The sequence below is a fragment of the Pagrus pagrus genome (genome assembly GCF_965226575.1).
Source record: "Pagrus pagrus genome assembly, chromosome: 6".
Classification (NCBI taxonomy): Eukaryota; Metazoa; Chordata; class Actinopteri; order Spariformes; family Sparidae; genus Pagrus; species Pagrus pagrus.
The window spans coordinates 23,573,417-23,590,212 of record NC_140190.1 but is presented as its reverse complement, the minus strand read 5'-3'; the positions used below and the strand labels follow the sequence as shown (position 1 = coordinate 23,590,212).

Genomic DNA, 16,796 nt, shown 5'->3' with positions numbered 1-16,796 from the left:
GGTTTCACACTGAATAAAGCCTGAGCGTTAAGTAGCCAGTGTTACAGTGAGAATTAGAGAGAAATGAAGAGCGGTTTTAATAGCTCAGAAACGACGCGCAGCAGCTCAACCCAGGCAGAGAATCGCTCAGCATTAATCAAGATTTCAGGCCTCTGTTTGACAAACTGCACAATGCCTCAAACATCTCCTTGTGTGTAAACACAAACATCAAATGCCATGTGGCATGTCCTCATCACTAACAAGCAAACTAACAAGAGACCTGGAATTCCACTCAATTAGTACCTGCTCGCTTCCTTATTAATCTACTAGCCCGGTGAAAAGATGAGAGGAGACAGGGAAAAAAAATACGAATAGGAATAAAAACAACAACAACAATTTGTTGCGATAAATATATTAATGCCAGTGAAGTTTCCGTTTCAGGAGGTGTAATTTGACATGATATGCGGGCTATGTTCTGTCATTAGTCAGGAAAAATGGTGAGTAGGGGATCAAAGCAAAAAGGCTCTGAGCCTGCCACTTAATTTATCACACGGCAAAGACAAAGGCTTTTCTCTCTGCTTCTGTCGCTTTTCAAAAGACCTGACTCCTTTTTATGACAAACTCAGTTTGCAATTTAATTTAGGACTCGAGTCCCTGGGTGCAGAAAAGCAAGCAGGCAGGAAGTGAGAGGAAGGTACTGTAGCCAGACAGGCACACAGGCAAAGAAGCATGAGAGGCAAACAGCGGGAGCAAGAAAACGTCCAGGCTGGCGGTAAGTACTACGAGAGAGAGAGACAAGAAGGCAGACAGGTGTCATGAAACTTGAGCAGCCAGGCAGTAAGGCAGGCGAGAAGGCAGGCGGGCTGGCAAAACAGGCTCGAAAGTAGGCAGGTTATTGTATAAAATGTAGGAAAGATCGTATCATTGCAGGTAGTAAGCAGTCGAAGTAGGCTGAGCGGTGCTAAATCAGGAGAACCAGAGAAGTGTGCGAATGCGAGAGTGTCTGTAGTCTGCTGGGCAGTGGATTGAACTATACGCTGCTGGTAGGGCAGGAGTCCAGCAGGCGGTGGAACCTGACAATATACTGTTAGGTGTGGGTAATAGTGCGTCCGTAGTCTCAGCGGGACCTCAGTGCCTCACAGAGGAGCTTTAATGCACACACCCAGAAAAAGAGCTAAACAAACAGATTCCTGCCTCAACAAAGACAGTGAAGACAAGCACGTGTGTTATTCTCTAGGTTTGTGCGTGTGAGTATATGAGAGTGTGCATGTGTGTGTGTGTGAATGTGTGTAAATGTGTGAGTGACCCTGACGCCGTGGTGATGCTTCCTGTAGCACTGACCGGCGTCAGTGCTCCATTAATTAAAGAGACGATGCACTGGCAGGTGGCTTCACTGCCCACACTGGTAATTGGCCCCCTTCTTCCCACTCTCTCCCCCAGAAAATCACCCATCTCTGCCTTTTCTTTTCTTTTCTCTGCCTCGTTCCCTCCTCCTATCTCTCGTTCTCAGAAACGTGCCAGTGGGCAGGCAGAAATGCAAGACTTTGTGAAATAATGATTAGAATGGATGGAGATGAAGGGAAGGGAGTTGCACATTTTCCCACAAGCCTCTGATGGTCGGGGAATGCTGTTTGCCTTCAAGCGTCATACGACGCGACGGGAGTTTACTTTAGACAGCCACAATCTGAGGAGCCAGTACTGCAGTCATTAATGATGTGGGGAGGGGACAGAGCTATACTTTGACAAGTTCCTGCATGTGTGTGAGTTGGTCTGTGTGTGTTTTACTGCGTGTGCACGTGGGCGTGTGTGTGAGTATCTGAGTGTGAGAGTACACTGGTGGACAAGAGAATGTGTGTTTATGCAAGTGAAACTGTGTAAAAGAGGAAAATGAACCTTCTGCATATCGTGTAATGAGACAATGAAGGTTGAGAAGCTATGGAAGTTGTGTGTGTGTGTGTGTGTGTGTGTCTCACCACGTCACTGGGCAGGTTGTGCAGGTCATCAAAGGGACTCTCCAGGGTGTTTGTGTCCACATTCAGAATGACCACATCCTCCAGTGATCGACTGCGTACTCTCTAAAGGAAGAAATGTCCAATGTTGTCAGTGTCACTGCCGCAGTCATTTAAAATAATTCTAATCATTATCTCACAATATTAAATAATTAAATGACCACCTGTAAATAAAACTACAATATGTCAAATTTTGCATACAGAAGTTCCTGTAATATTAACAGTTTAAAAAATATTTCCTGCTTTTAAATAATAGAATTAGAGCACTATTTTACCTTCATATTTGCTTTTGCTATCTAACTACTCATAGCAATTAATTGTCTTGCTAGAATCCTGAATTTTTAATATTTGAAACAATAAAGAGAATATAGTTTGTTTTATTATTAAATCATAAAATTAAGTTTTAAATTCTGAGTTTGGCCCGGTTGTGTCTCCGAGTAGACAAAGTAATTTCGGTCCTTAAGTCCCAGGAAGGAGAAAACACAGCGGTCACATTTAAAACCACACTGTCATCACACTGCTTTACTATTAACGGTGACAAATGGCGTGTAGGAAAAAAAATATTACAACATCTTTACTATAACACACACATGCTCACAAAATGAAGAATGGCACTGAGAAGAACATTCGGATCGTGCAAAGATTTTCCACAGCACAAACCTCATGCATCAACAACAACACAGTGGTGCTGTGCTGTGCTGTGTGCATCCTGATGGCGACAAATTCAACAATTATTTCAGTGTGGTGCAGGATGCAGGCAGGTGTGCGTGTGTGTATGTATGTGTGTGTGTGTGGTGGGGGGGGCAGCATAGTGTGTGAATTTCTAGTTTGTCACTTTTGTGACAGCCTGTGCAGTGGAGGCTCACATGCTGATCTGGACTAATTATGTAGTGGCGGAAAGGGGGTCTGTCACGGATGCAGAGTGTGATAAATACTGCCACTGCCGCAACTGTCAGACAAATATCACACACAAACACACACACACAAACACACATGTGCATTACGACATATGCATCTGCACAATTACCCACAGACAAAAAACACTCACACTTTCACACAAGTGCAAATGTGCGCGTGCTTGAGACGTGCATTCACAAACCACAGCAGTGCTGGCGAAGGCTTGCCCCCCCCCCAACCAACACACAGGGTTTAACAATGAAGTACAAATCTCTTTGTTTGCAGATACTTTTTCTGCCTTTCTCCCTCTGTCTTTTGTACTTCTGGTTAGGAATGCACACAAACCAGACGGAGAGATAAAAAGGAAAATATCCTGTCATCTTTCTGATTCAGTGTGTTGAAGATGGCAAAATTTTCCTCCCTAAAATTTCAAAATTGAGTGCACATTCACTAACGACATTCGTGACATTAGCTCACCACACAGAGAGGAAAAGCTAGCAACTCACACTATAAAATTAAAGCGTCCTCTCTGAATGTAATTTGATTATTTCTTGTTAAGAAAATCAACTGACAAGGACCCTGAAATTAAATCGTATATATCTGATGCAAATTAGGATTTAACTTTTAGCATACAGTACAGAATTTGCACGTACAGTATACATCAATTTGCAGCAGCATGTATAATTATGCACATACAGTATAATTATGTACATTTATATACATGCACATTTATATTCATACACATGCACACAGATCAACTAACATACCTCCAGCAGACTAAGATGAACTCCCACAAAGTATGGCATGGGGGCACTGTGGATGGAGAGAGGGAAACAAAGTTGTGAGCAATATTGATATCAGATGGTGACATGAAGTAAAGAAATATTTATAGCGGCTACACTACAAAATGATCTATCTGAATGATTTTGACATTTAATTCATTCTTTAGTGAATTATCAAGTTATAGCTAGCATAAACATGTGTCGCTTATTCCTATAAACTGAACTAAACTTTTTACTTTTTTGACAGCTGGTCTGAAAAAAATTGCAAGATATGGTGAGATATGAGCCGACTGTCCTGTACCTTGGATTTTTCCATAGATCTTTCAAATATTGCCAAAAATGATAAAAGCTCAGACTATTTTAAAAGTAACATCTATTTTATCAACAGCTAGAAATTGTGAAAACTACAATAGTGCGACAGATTTGCATCGAAGCTACTCAGAAATGCACATTTTAATTTGCATGGCACAACATAATCTTACAATCGGAAGCAAAACTAATTATCATTCATATGTTGTTCTTTAACCACATCATATTACACGATGGGCTCGGCCGCAGGCTGAAAATTAGACTTATTTTCCCAAGAACCATCATGAGTCTCATAACGGGAAACAATTAGATCAGGGGACATTAGATCAACTGGCTTGTGTACGAAGCAGGACAAGCAAACTGATCTGGTGCTTAAAACAAAAGTTATGTTAAAGTTTAAAGGGTAAAAAAGAGAAAATTTTTCTTCATTATATCTCTATATGTATTTAATTGTCTGTATGTATATGTATTTGTATTTGTACTTGTATGTATTTTTCTCTGACTTGTGTCTTCAAGAGTTAAAATGTCATTCAAAGTTGTTTTGTACAATTTGTCTAAAACGATCAAACTCAGCTGTCAGTGAGCATCAATTCACCTGGAAAGACAAAACATGAGAACACAGATAACACTAATTCTACAACTGTTATTTCTGCCTGTATCTATTGTGATGATTAAAAAAATTGTGTTCGCAATAACAACAATAAATCCTTTTACAGGACATTAAATGGAGTTTTCCTCTACGTAGTAGTAGACTCAGAAAGTATAGAAAGACTTGGAACACTTCCAGTTAAGTGGTAAAAGTTTTCTTTTTACATCACAAAAATATGCTTTGCATGGTTATTATCATGTCATTCTTATTTTATAAGACATTTATCTTCATACTGAGAGTTAGTGGCAAGGAAAAGTTGAATCATAGAGTATGTTTCCCATCCACCATGATGAATAAAATCAACGAAAACAGTCAAATAATAGAAACCATTTTTATGATGAGGTTTACAGAGGCAGCAATAATCGGATAGCTTTGGGTCAGCGTGTTCCAGGCCAGAATGATTCAGAAGCCACAGGCTTGTAATCGACTTAAAGCAACAGCAAAACAAACAGCAGGCCTGTAGCCCTGCACTTTGGCCGCCGTCTTCTTCGTTTCATGAATATACAGTACTGACCTTCATCAACATCTACACAGATACATGCACACAGAGCATCTAATATAATGTGGTTATCTAATCAGTGCACGGAGGACACCCCTGTGATTAAATAAGATAATGATGAGTCTTCACAGAGTGTTGAAAATCACATTTTACTGTCAGTGATGAATAGCTTTTTGAAGCTGATGTGTCCCTTATGGTAAAGCGCTGCGCTGTATGAGCTATCAGCACTGATTCGACAAAAAACAGCTCCTTTTACATAATCTGACTTCTCCACTCTGCATTTTTTTATACATGTACGGATCTGAAGTTGTCCTGAACGCATGTAGAGTTGTAGATGAGCTGTTACTTCTACTCTCCATTCAGTTTCAATGAAGTCCATTCAGATTTGTTGGATTTGCGTTGGATGGGTGGTAATGAACCCCTGAGAGGGCTAACATGATGAGAACGTGGTGTTAGCACTGCCATGAAATATGGAGCAAGGTGAACCGGGCCGTTCATTATGTTGAAGGGCCACACAGGAGAAAGTGCGCCACGAGAGAAATCGTGAGAAGAACTGGAAGAACGGGCGGGAGAACGTGTGAACACGTGTGTCGGCACTTTTACACCAAGGTTTTAGTGGCAGAGCTCGGTGCACGTTCAGCACACATGGCGCGGTGTAGGTGTGTGCATAGGTATCTACGTGTCAGGTGTGTGCGAGTCGGAAGGTGGCTGAAAAGTGAGAGAAAGGAGGAGAGAGAGAGAAAAGGAGGGGGTGTGAACATTCATCATGAAGATCCTGATGGCATTCGTGTATGTGTGTGTGTGTTTCAGAGGTGGTCAGACTTACCAGCAGTAGTCCAGAAGATGCGGGGGCAGCACGGGGATGAAGATGTGCTGCCAGTACATAGGGAAGAGCAGAGCAGCCGCACCATGGACACATGCAGTTAACTACAGAGAGAGATAGAAGCGAGATAACAATCTCAACACAACTTTCTGAGGCGACACAACTAAGAAAAAGAGACAAAAATACCTCTCTGTGCCGTTTGTTTGCTGGAGGTTTGTGTGAGTTCAGTTTTAAGAAAGAACTGCGACAACTCAAAAAATAGTACAATAAATTTGAGCCAAATATACAGCTCCTCTTCTTTTCTCTCTAATATATTTTTTACAACTTATTCAGCTCACTTCTACACTGCTAAAATCTCGAAGAAGTCTAGAGAATACAACAGCTCTGTTCCCTTCCAAACAATAACCCGTTAATAACCTGTTTTTAAAAGTCTGATCAAGGTTGTGATGCTTTGTGTTGATGTGTCGATGTACTGTATGTTTGATTTCATCGAGTTGGCCTTTAATCTTGCTCACTAACAAAAGCCCTCAGAAAGAACATGGTACGCCGACATGTCTAGTGCTGTTGTGATGAACACACGACCTGAGAGCTATTGTTGTAGGAAGAAAAGAACAGACCGAAAACTGGAGATCAACCACTTGTCTTAAACTTATGACAGAAACACAGCAGAGGAGAGGAAGATTGATGAGGAGGTGAAAGGAGAAGTATTAAAAAGACTGACAAGAAGAAAGGCAAGACTTGTTTTACATACAGGGAACATGAAACCAGTGTTTCCTCCACAGTGATTCATTTGTGGTGGGTCATCACTGCAGTTATACTGCTGCTACTGCACATGGCATTAAGGGAAAAAACAATTTACAGTGCAGATTTTAACCTGTTTTAAACACAAAGATGAACGGCAAACACAAGCCCAGTGTTGATAATTAACTGCCTCTCAGTTCAATGTCAGAGTGTGGATTGTGCTGCGACCTGCACAAACGCACCAAAAGGAGCCCAAAACAGTGCTGACAGTAATCATAAAGATCAAAATTACCCCAACTACTCTGACCTAGAAATTAAAGAGAAAATAACTTCTTTTTTTAACAAATAATGAGACGCAAACACATGGAGCTGACGTTCCCCTTCAAAAAAGCTCTCTACATTGTCAAACCAGCATTACACATAAAATTAAAGTCATTGTCTCCCATTGTCTTAAAGCCAGCATCCCCCCTTGACATCCCATCTCATGAAAACCCAGCTATAGTAATGACCTGCATCACACACACACACACATACACCCACACAGACACACAGACACGGCAGGAGAAAGAGGCGTTAGCTCATCCCCCAGATTAAAATAACATGATTAAATATGGAAAGAGAACAGAGGTCTGAGGGGCTCCTGCGGGACTTCATTAGGGCAAATTGCCAAAGAATGAAACATGAGTTAGCCAAGAGAGACTGCGGGCTAGGCCAATACCACCGGGACCCCAGAGCAGCAGCCGCTGTTATACTGCTGCAGCTTCACAGTCAATGTGTGAAGCGGACACACACTATCACACACACACACACGCGCAACTACCAGGAGACCCCATGCTCACTGACACACACAGTGTCACAATTGACCGGCCAAAAGCGGGTGAGCTTGAAATCAGGCTAAAAAAACACCGCTGCCAGAGAACGAGAACGAGGGCCCCACCCTCTGAATCCACCCAAACATCAAGCTCGGACATCTGAGATGCTTACAACAAACAGTGTGTGTGTGTGTGTGTGTGTGTGTGTGTGTGTGTGTGTTTGTTTGCGTGTGTCCATGTGCCTCCCTCCCCGCATGTTTGTTTTAACTGCATTCATTTTTCATATCGGCTGGAAAAAAAGCGATGATCTTTTTTTTTATTGTCTCCGTGCAGTCTCTCATACACACAGTCCCACAATAGTTAGGACTTAATCAACATTTAATTGGTGTCTTGCTCTGTGGATCTGCATATGCATATTTCCGCTGCCTGCCGTCTTCAAATGAAACACAACAATGCCACGCTCCTGTCAGGATTAATTCCCTGGCAAACAGTTTGTTTTTTTGTTAATTCTGAAAATAAATCAATGCTATGAATATTAATGTGTGAAAGTGAGGCACTTGGTGGAAGAGCTACTATCAAAACCATCGCACCCTTCTCCCTTTTTCCAAAGCGTTGACGGTAAGGGGCCATTAAATTGTGATGAAGAGAGGTCAGCGATCCGGCTGCGGATATACATACACACATATGTGCATGTGTCCCACACACGCGCACACACACACTAAGTGGAGAGCCAACGGGCGAGTGTATTCCTCCTCTGGGAGTGCGAGACAAGCCCCAGCCATTCGCTGGTACCAGGAGGTAATGGCACAGAACACCTCGCTAACCAACTCCAATTATCTCCACCAGGCCTCAAGGTGAGCCCCCCAACTGGCATGATTTACTCTCAGGTTGAAAGGGAAAACAGGAGTCTCTATCCCTGCTTCTCTTCTTCCCAGGCTTGGTGGCTGGCTTAAGGGAGTTGGCTGAAAGGGGAGGGGGTTACTGAAACTAAGATAATGATTTATAAAGCAAATCTAGATTTCTGTTTTCTTTTATTCGCTATCTCCAAAGCAATTGGGGTGGCAGTGTGCCTGAGATAAGGCAGCTTGGAGGGAACTCCAGAGGAATAGTTCACATATTTGCTTCTCTAATTCGGCTAAATACAACTCCCCGTGTCCTTGTTCAGGTTTTAGAACGAATGAGGCAAAAAGTAAAAGGAAGATAAGTGGGAAAAGAGAAATCGTACCAGTCTTTTTTTTTTTTTCATTTACAGGGGGGGCTTCACATGAGAGTGGGTCATGAGAGGCTAAGGCTGATAAAATATTTGCCAGGCTGATAAATAATAGATGAGTGGAGCCAAATGGCTTACACGCTCCACAAAAGACCTGGGTGCTTAATATTCCATTCAATGGAGAATCACAGATACAGTCCCCAAGAACAAATACAGGATTAGGTGCTGGGTCCAGTCCTCAGGGACCAGGGCTCTGCCCGGTAATGAGGGGCTGCCTGCCTCTCACACTGTGTGTGTGCGTGCGTGCGTGTGTGTGTGTTGCCCCTTCCTCTGAGAGAAGCTAACCGATTATACAGCGACAGCCTGCTTCAAAAAGCAGTCAAGGTCTTTGGTTCTGTCCTGAGAGCTTTCTTGGTGCGCGTTGGCTGAGACAGAAAGTGTCCACACTAACACTGGTTTTCCCAGATCCGTTCAACGGGACTGAATGACGCAGAGACAGAATGAGAGACAGAAAGACAGACATAAAAGATGGTGAGAAGAAAAGAAGAAAGACTAAAGAGATAACGAAAGATAATCTGCATTGCAACTTTGAAGAAAGCAGCAATGAACCTGAGCTAAGAGGTCAAACACCAGTTTTGTCAATAATGGAGTCTGAGTGTGACTCAACTGCTGTGTCCCATTCCACACCACACACTGGTAGTACACAGTAAGACCTACACAGAAAACATCTCAAAAAACCATAATGTTTTTGGCATAAGTATAAAAACATCCAATCATTTCACATGAAGAGGAAATTAAACAATGCATGTGCAATTCATATCAATCAAGCTGCGGCTTAAACGTCACAACAAATTAAACCTCACAAATAAGCATCCAATGTTTTTCAAAGATTTAAAAGTATTTTTTGTTTTCTGCTTTGTTCACAAAGCTGTTTTACCACCATCTCAATTTGTTTTAACATTTTCCAGCTGTGAGCAGCTCCTCCATTTCCTTTGTGCATTGCATTGTGGGACAATAATGTCCATCAACAGCACACTTGGAAATCAAGTGGTGGTTTTCGTACGCACACTTGTTTGATCTACTTAAATGTGTCACAACTAATTGTGCACTGTGAACAAACCACATACTTAAAACCTGCTTAGAATCAGTATGTAGTATGGAATAGGGACACAGCTAATATCTCTCTGCATGAAATTAACCAAAAAGCTGAGTTATGGCACATAGTCACACAGTTAACAAAAAATCAATGTTAACAAGAAGAGCGCATACCTCCGCCAAGGCAAAACACTCGCCTTTCATTCAATCAAGCCTAATTCATTATCAAACTAGCCTTGTATCACTCTCAATTTCAAAACATCCATAACTGTCTAACCATAATTTAAGATCATCAGATCTAGAATCTGCACCAAGTTGTACTCACTACCAGCCACCTAAATAAAACTGACTGTTTTAAATCAGGATCCATTTTTATTAGAAATGAACTAAAATGTCAAAAAACGATGTTAAAAAAAGAAAGAAAAAAATTCCTGGACCTGTCTCTTTAGCTGGAGCCGCACCAAAAGTTAATGGGGTTTATTCTGAGATGAGAACCATCCTGCATCCAAGTTTTGTGGAAATCCATTTGGTAGTTTTTTGTGTACAAACAAACCAACCAACAAACAGAAAACGTAACCTCCTTGGCGTAGGTAACTTCATGTGGGCAGCTACCCAAGCTCCTCTGACAGTTCACTAGCCATCAAACAGCCCTCCATATTTATACATGATCACATTCAGATGAGCTTGTTGCTCTACATGTCTGAACAACAACACAACCCTTCCACAGAGATGTTTTCTTAAAGACCTGGACCCACCAGAGACCTCAGATCTTCTCAGCACTGCAACTCTGGGCTCCGCACACTTTGTCAGTAAGTAGTGTGTTGCCACCCACACTATTCCTCTTTACCTGAGCTACTGGACATGTTGAAGAGAAACAGCCAGCAAATGCAGAAACTGCTCCTGTGGAGGCCCACATGCATCTTTTTCACATGTTAAACAGAACGAACATAACAATACTCAATCCCTCTGCTTACATACTGTTGGATACAAATAGCTGCTGCTGCAGGCAATGTGATTCAATTTGACAGGAGGAATGGTATCGACAGAGTCGCTCTTGACCTCTTCACACCAGCCTCAAACACTAATTTCCCCTCCACTAGCCTTTCCTTCCAACCCTGTCCCTACACAATCTCCAAATCCACTCCTCTCCTCTCCTTTCCCAGCCTCATTTTCATCCCAATTTTTCATTCCTCATTCTGTTTTCCTCCTGCTGTCCGTCTGTCCACCTCTCCCTTGTTTTCTCCTGCTGGTTTATCGTTGTGTTAGCCTTTCCCTCTCCCCTCCCCTGCACCAATTACCCGCGCTCTGCTTCTCCCTCTGTTGACAAACGCCGGTGTCAGGCCCGGCACAACGCAGGTGTGCCACAAACAAGTAGGTGGCACGGGGAGAGAGAGAGAGGGCACAAAGGACGACACAGGTAACAGCTAACGCCAGGCCTCCCACACATGCACAAACAGTCACTGACTCTCTCGCAGAAAGACATCAGACATAAGGCACTAACACCTGTGAGTGCAGAAGACACACAAACAGATGCATGCGAAAGAGACACAAACACCCACAACATGCACATATGCACATACACGGCCACAGCGGCATGACACACACGTTAAGTCAGACACATGGCATGGGGCTGAGATAAGTCTATTGAGGGAAAGGAGGGGAAGGATGGGGGGAGGATGTCCCGATGTTCTGCAGATGCCCAACAACTGAGGGATGCATTAAGACACCCAGGAACAGGGGGGCAAAGTCAGAGAGAAAGAGAGGTATAGCCAGGGTGAGTGAGAGACAGATGGACAGAAAATAATATGTCAGCGAGGAAGAATAACTAAGATAGAGAGAAAAGTAGGGAGACAGAGAGAAGTCCGGGAAAGAGGGGAGAAGAACAACAGAGGAAAAGGCAGGAAACAGAGAGACAGCTGGCACTCTAGGGCATGGTGGATGGATAGCTCCTTGTTAGCATAGGCCTGACAGGCTGATGAGAGGGCTGCTGTCAGCCGGTGCTGGGGCCGGGCTGTGTGAGTTTGGGCGATAGGCAGGGCAGAGGCTGGGCTCGAGAGCTGGGGGGCCTCGGCAGATGAAAGACACGGAGGGTGGTGGGGGCGATGGTGGTGTTGGTGGTGGGGGTCCTCCCAACTGACTAGTTAGAGGAAGGGCCGATGCTGCCCTATTATACGGCCCTATGACAAGGCTGCACGCTCGGCTGGCTCCCGCCCCTGCGCCACCGCCGAACGGCCTTTTAAAACAGTGGTACCATTCACCTCCGGTCACGAAACAGCAATAAGTCAACTGACGCATTGTTGTAAGATCATGATTTATTCCTTTGCTGTTGGCTGCTTGCGAGACGCGCCGGCCATGTACTGGCAGACTGACACACTGGGTTCACCGGGGGCTTTAACAGAGGCAGCACCTAGAGCAGGCAGAATAAATGTAGTGTACTGTATGTGTGTGTGTCTCTTTCCACTTTCTATTCCCCGTTTCTTTTTGCTTGGCTGAGAGGCTGGACAGGCGGAGGTGGTGAAAAGCAGCTGGATGGTACTAACGATGTTACTAACAATACCTCGGCTCATACATCATCTATCTGTGGTGAGCAGACTATAGAAATATTACCTGTCCATGCAGTGACTGCTAACACTCACTTAAACAAACGTTTTGACAAACTCTGACATTAATTATATATTTCCCATCCTTTAAGATATTTGATCACGAGACAGTGGTGTGGATAATGAGCTGCGCTCTTTGCAGTTAAGTGTATATACACTCGGATAGCTGGCTTCAAGAATCATGGCTGCCATTCGCACTTGAACTCAGAGGTCAATTGACGCAGAAGCAAAAAATAACGCATCACAGGAGCAGTAATAACATCAGGCCTGCGAGTAATCCCAGCGGAGATGTGAAAAATACCTTTGTACTACAGTGCCTGACATACATCGCTACCAAACCAAAACACCTCTCCCTGAGGAAGACGGATGGATAGACAGATGAGTGGATGAAGGATTGCGGAGGATAAAAGGCTTACAGAGGTAAAGGTCTGACGTGGAAGCTCTTAAAAAATCCTGTCGGCATAAATTTGTTAAAGAAAAACAAGCCAAGATTAGTCTCCGAGCTGCAGAAAACTGTAAATCACGGGCAAAAATCACCTTCACCCCCTCTTCCTGCTAAAAAAGAAAAACACCTTCACCCTTGAGTCTGATAATTTACATCTTGTAACTCTTGTGTCACAGCACCGTGTGCAGCCCACACCCCGAGCGGAGGTGCTGCTGGTCTGAGGAGCTGAGGGGAGACAGGTGAAATTCTCAGAGGGCTTGGTAATTTTTTACAGCTCTTCCTGATTATAGCTCCTATGGGAGAGCTTGGGTACCGTTCCCTCCAGCACCCATCACCACCACAGGCCCCTCCGGCTGTTCAGCATTCTGCAGCCTTGTAGATACCGAGGCAGGACCAGCTACACTACAGATACAGATAGGGACATGGGATGACATCACTTCCCTCTCCCATCTCATCTGTCATAAACATTTGGCTCTGCCTCATCAGCCACAAAGATAACGGGAGGGGGGGAGGATGGAATGAGGAACAGAGGGAGGAAGAGGGGAAGAAAGACACAGAGAGATTTCCTCCCTCATGCAGACAGACAGAGGGGACTTTGAATTATATGAGAGAGTTAGGACAAGCAATAACGGATAATTTAAAGCTTTCTGGCCATTAATATGCTGCAGTTATAAGACAAACAGTCAAATATAATCCAGCTTTAGTGTGGATTTCACAGCTTGTCAGAGCGTGGTAATAGTGCGGCTGTCTGACTGCAGGATGCCCGGGCAAAGAGGGGTGGAAGTGGGGGGCGGGGGGGGGGGGGAGAGTGCAGAGAGATCAGTTCAACTCTCTCTGTACAAGTAGCGTAGCCATGTCAGATAAATACTCTCATCGTACTACTTAGGGTTTGATATCCTGCTGGAATATTGATGAAGAGAATCATGTTCAATCTAGGAAACAGTCCCAATATTTGAGCTATGTACTTTTTTTAAGAGGGCAAATCGGTGTCTGAATTTGATATGACGCCAAAAATAGCAAACAGGACTCTCTATGACTGTTGCTCATATTATTATATCGTGAATTCTATATTAACATACAGAAAACACAAAAACTTAACATCTAAGCTTCACCTCAACTTCGATTAAATGTTTAAGAAACTCATCCTTCAACTGGCTGCAGTATTTCCTAACCTATGTTTCTCCCACTTGCCTGACAAGGCAGAGCTGATAACTGACTGCAGCCGAGACACTGACTCGGAGAGAATGGACTCACAGTGCTAAGCTTGCTTGAGGTAATGATGATGCGCCGTTCATGCAGCATACTGGCGTAGAGCTGGAGCATGTTGTTGACGTCCACAGCCACAAAGTACTCTGTCAGGTTCCTCTGGAGATAGACAGGAACAGAAGGATATGCAGGTACATAACAAACTGTCCTTGCACAACTTGCTTACAATAAAGTGTCAATGTCACAGACTGTGAGAGTGCCAGAGTGTGCCGTAAAGACAGACATACAGTACTGGCTGGAAAAGGACTTCCATCTCTACACACAAATACATGGCTAAGAAACACAAATTTAAACCATAAAATACATAATGCATCAATTAGTGTTGCTTAATTTTGTCAGATTGATGACCATTTTCATCCCTTGTAACTTACCATAAAGATCTGGGCTGCTCAATTTCAATACAAAATCAACAAAGAACATGTGTGCAGTTTGAATCCTCTAATACCCATGGCGATCACTGAACTTCGACATTAAAAGTACGAGCACCACAGGAGATAAAACTAAAACAAGGGGATGATGCAATAATTTCAAAAGGTGACAAGTGTATCTGATTAAAAGCGATTAGAGGCAGACATGTTTCCAGAAGAGAGGGATCTCTCTTTATCTCCTTCTGTCTCCCTTCTTTTCTTTTTCCGTGAGTACTCACACTCTCAGGGATAGTTGGCAGTCCATTGATATCCGGGGCGATGAAGTAGGAGTGCTGCACAAAACACAAACATTCAGGAGAAAGAAGAGAGAAGGTCACAAGTGAAGCATACCACTCACAGAGAAGAGAATGAGGGGAAGAGGGGGGGTGAAGGCCGTTCACTTTGTTCTATGATTTATGGCTTATCTTCAGCTCTGTCTATATGAATTGCTGAGCTGGTGTCTGAACTGTGGCAATGCTTTTATCAGGCCTACAGAACAGAGAAAGCTCAGTAGCAGCTCAGCTCCCCAAAGAGACAGACTGGGGTGATGTCTCCGGTGGAAAACTGAGTCTTTATTTAAGCATTAAATAGGCCTGCGGAGCATCAACACACAGACAAAAGCATACGTGCACATGAGCGCACGTGTGCATCCGCACAGACACACTCACACAGGTTGTTTAAAGGATCACACGGCTGCCTGTCTCACTTTGGGAGAGCAGGGCAGGTTCAGTGTTCAGATCAAAGGGGCCTGAGAGAGGTGCTGTTTGGAGACAGGTAGACAAACCACCAATTGAAACACACTAGTGTCACACACACACACACACACACACACACACACACACACACACACACACACACACACACACACACACACACACACACACACACACACTCTATCCTTGGTGCACCTGCGTTTCTCCTGGCCTTCACTCAACCATCTGTTGCAGGTCTTTGCTTAAATCCGCGGCAGATTCTCTCACGTTATTAAATGTGAAAATAAAATAAAATAATAAAGTTAATTCAGTATTCTGTAACTTCACAGTGTTTAGCCACGTGACTACTTTTTTACCTGTAATGAAAATCATCTAACGTATAATGTCAGGAAAATACAGAGTCTGTGTTTCCTCTAATTGTTGAGAATGTATTTAATGTATTTGGCCTCTGTGGGAGAACGAACGACACCCAACACCTGAACAATGCAAAACACCATTACAGTCAAGGCCCATAGTTTGATTAAGAACAATCTGTAGAAAGGAAGAAATAATGAATAGCTTAAAATAACCTGCTTAATAAAATAAAAGGCAAGTTAACAGTAATACATCACATGACAAACAACATGTTTAAGAGAATGCAAACATCATTTCAAAAGTATCGCCACCACAAATGAAAACATGTCTCTGATTATTGAGACATAAGAGAACAAGAGGAGAGAGAAAGCCCATCACAGCCAGAGAGTATAAATATGGACAATGTTAGAAAGAAAAATTCACCTTCGTGTTTCAAGCAGCGTCAAGACAATTTGCGTTTATGTGACAAACTATTTGAATTGATTCTGTGACATTTTTAAAAATTGTTGGTTAACCCCAACCACTGATTCAACACTGTCCTGTAACTACAGTGTTTAATCGCAAGTATATTTTAGCATATGAAGTGCTGCTGGTCACTACTGTCCTGACACCCGACACTAAAATGTACCTAAATGCTATATTCATTCAGCAGTTGGAAAATTGTGATCATCAGCTAAATATTATATTACCACCAGTAAAATGACTGATGCTAATTAGTGACAGTGTTTCAACAAATAAAACATTAACAGACTGCATTGATAAAGACAAAGCAATGACAGCACGTAACCAATTAGATTTAGTTTACGGTTCACACTGGGACATTTAGTTGTAGTGCATTTGTATCGAGTGTGCAAAATGTGAAAACAATTATCAAGAGTAAACAATCGTAATATTCCCAGAGGAGGGTCATTGCTATAGTCGAGAGAAGCTTAGAGGAGATGAATATACGGCAAAAAACAAACACTAGACTGGATCCAACATCCAAAGCTTTGTCTTTGCAGAATTTATGTTTTTCATGGGCAAAAGATATAGTACCTCCATACTGATAACAGATTTTTTTAAATGTCTGAATGATTATAGCCATATTTTTCACCTTTTTACACCTTAACAAAGTTAAATAGGTAATTTCCCTGAAGAAAAGTAGGAAAACGCTTGAATATACATGCATTGAAGAAAGTTAATAGAATTGAGTAGAGGCTCTCTTCA

At 42.9% G+C, this 16,796-nt stretch overlaps 1 protein-coding gene across 3 annotated transcripts in view; it reads right to left on the bottom strand.

The window, feature by feature from the left end:
- dennd1b (DENN/MADD domain containing 1B) overlaps nt 1–16,796 on the bottom strand; it is a 114,927-nt gene that overhangs the window by 40,832 nt on the left and 57,299 nt on the right. For all 3 annotated transcript variants that reach the window (XM_084354561.1, XM_084354560.1, XM_084354562.1), the window contains 5 exons: nt 14,763–14,816; nt 14,105–14,215; nt 5,951–6,051; nt 3,653–3,698; nt 1,953–2,054 (listed from right to left, as the gene is read on the bottom strand). In XM_084354561.1, coding sequence (XP_084210687.1) covers nt 1,953–2,054; nt 3,653–3,698; nt 5,951–6,051; nt 14,105–14,215; nt 14,763–14,816 — 414 coding nt within the window. The remainder of the gene's footprint in view (nt 1–1,952; nt 2,055–3,652; nt 3,699–5,950; nt 6,052–14,104; nt 14,216–14,762; nt 14,817–16,796) is intronic.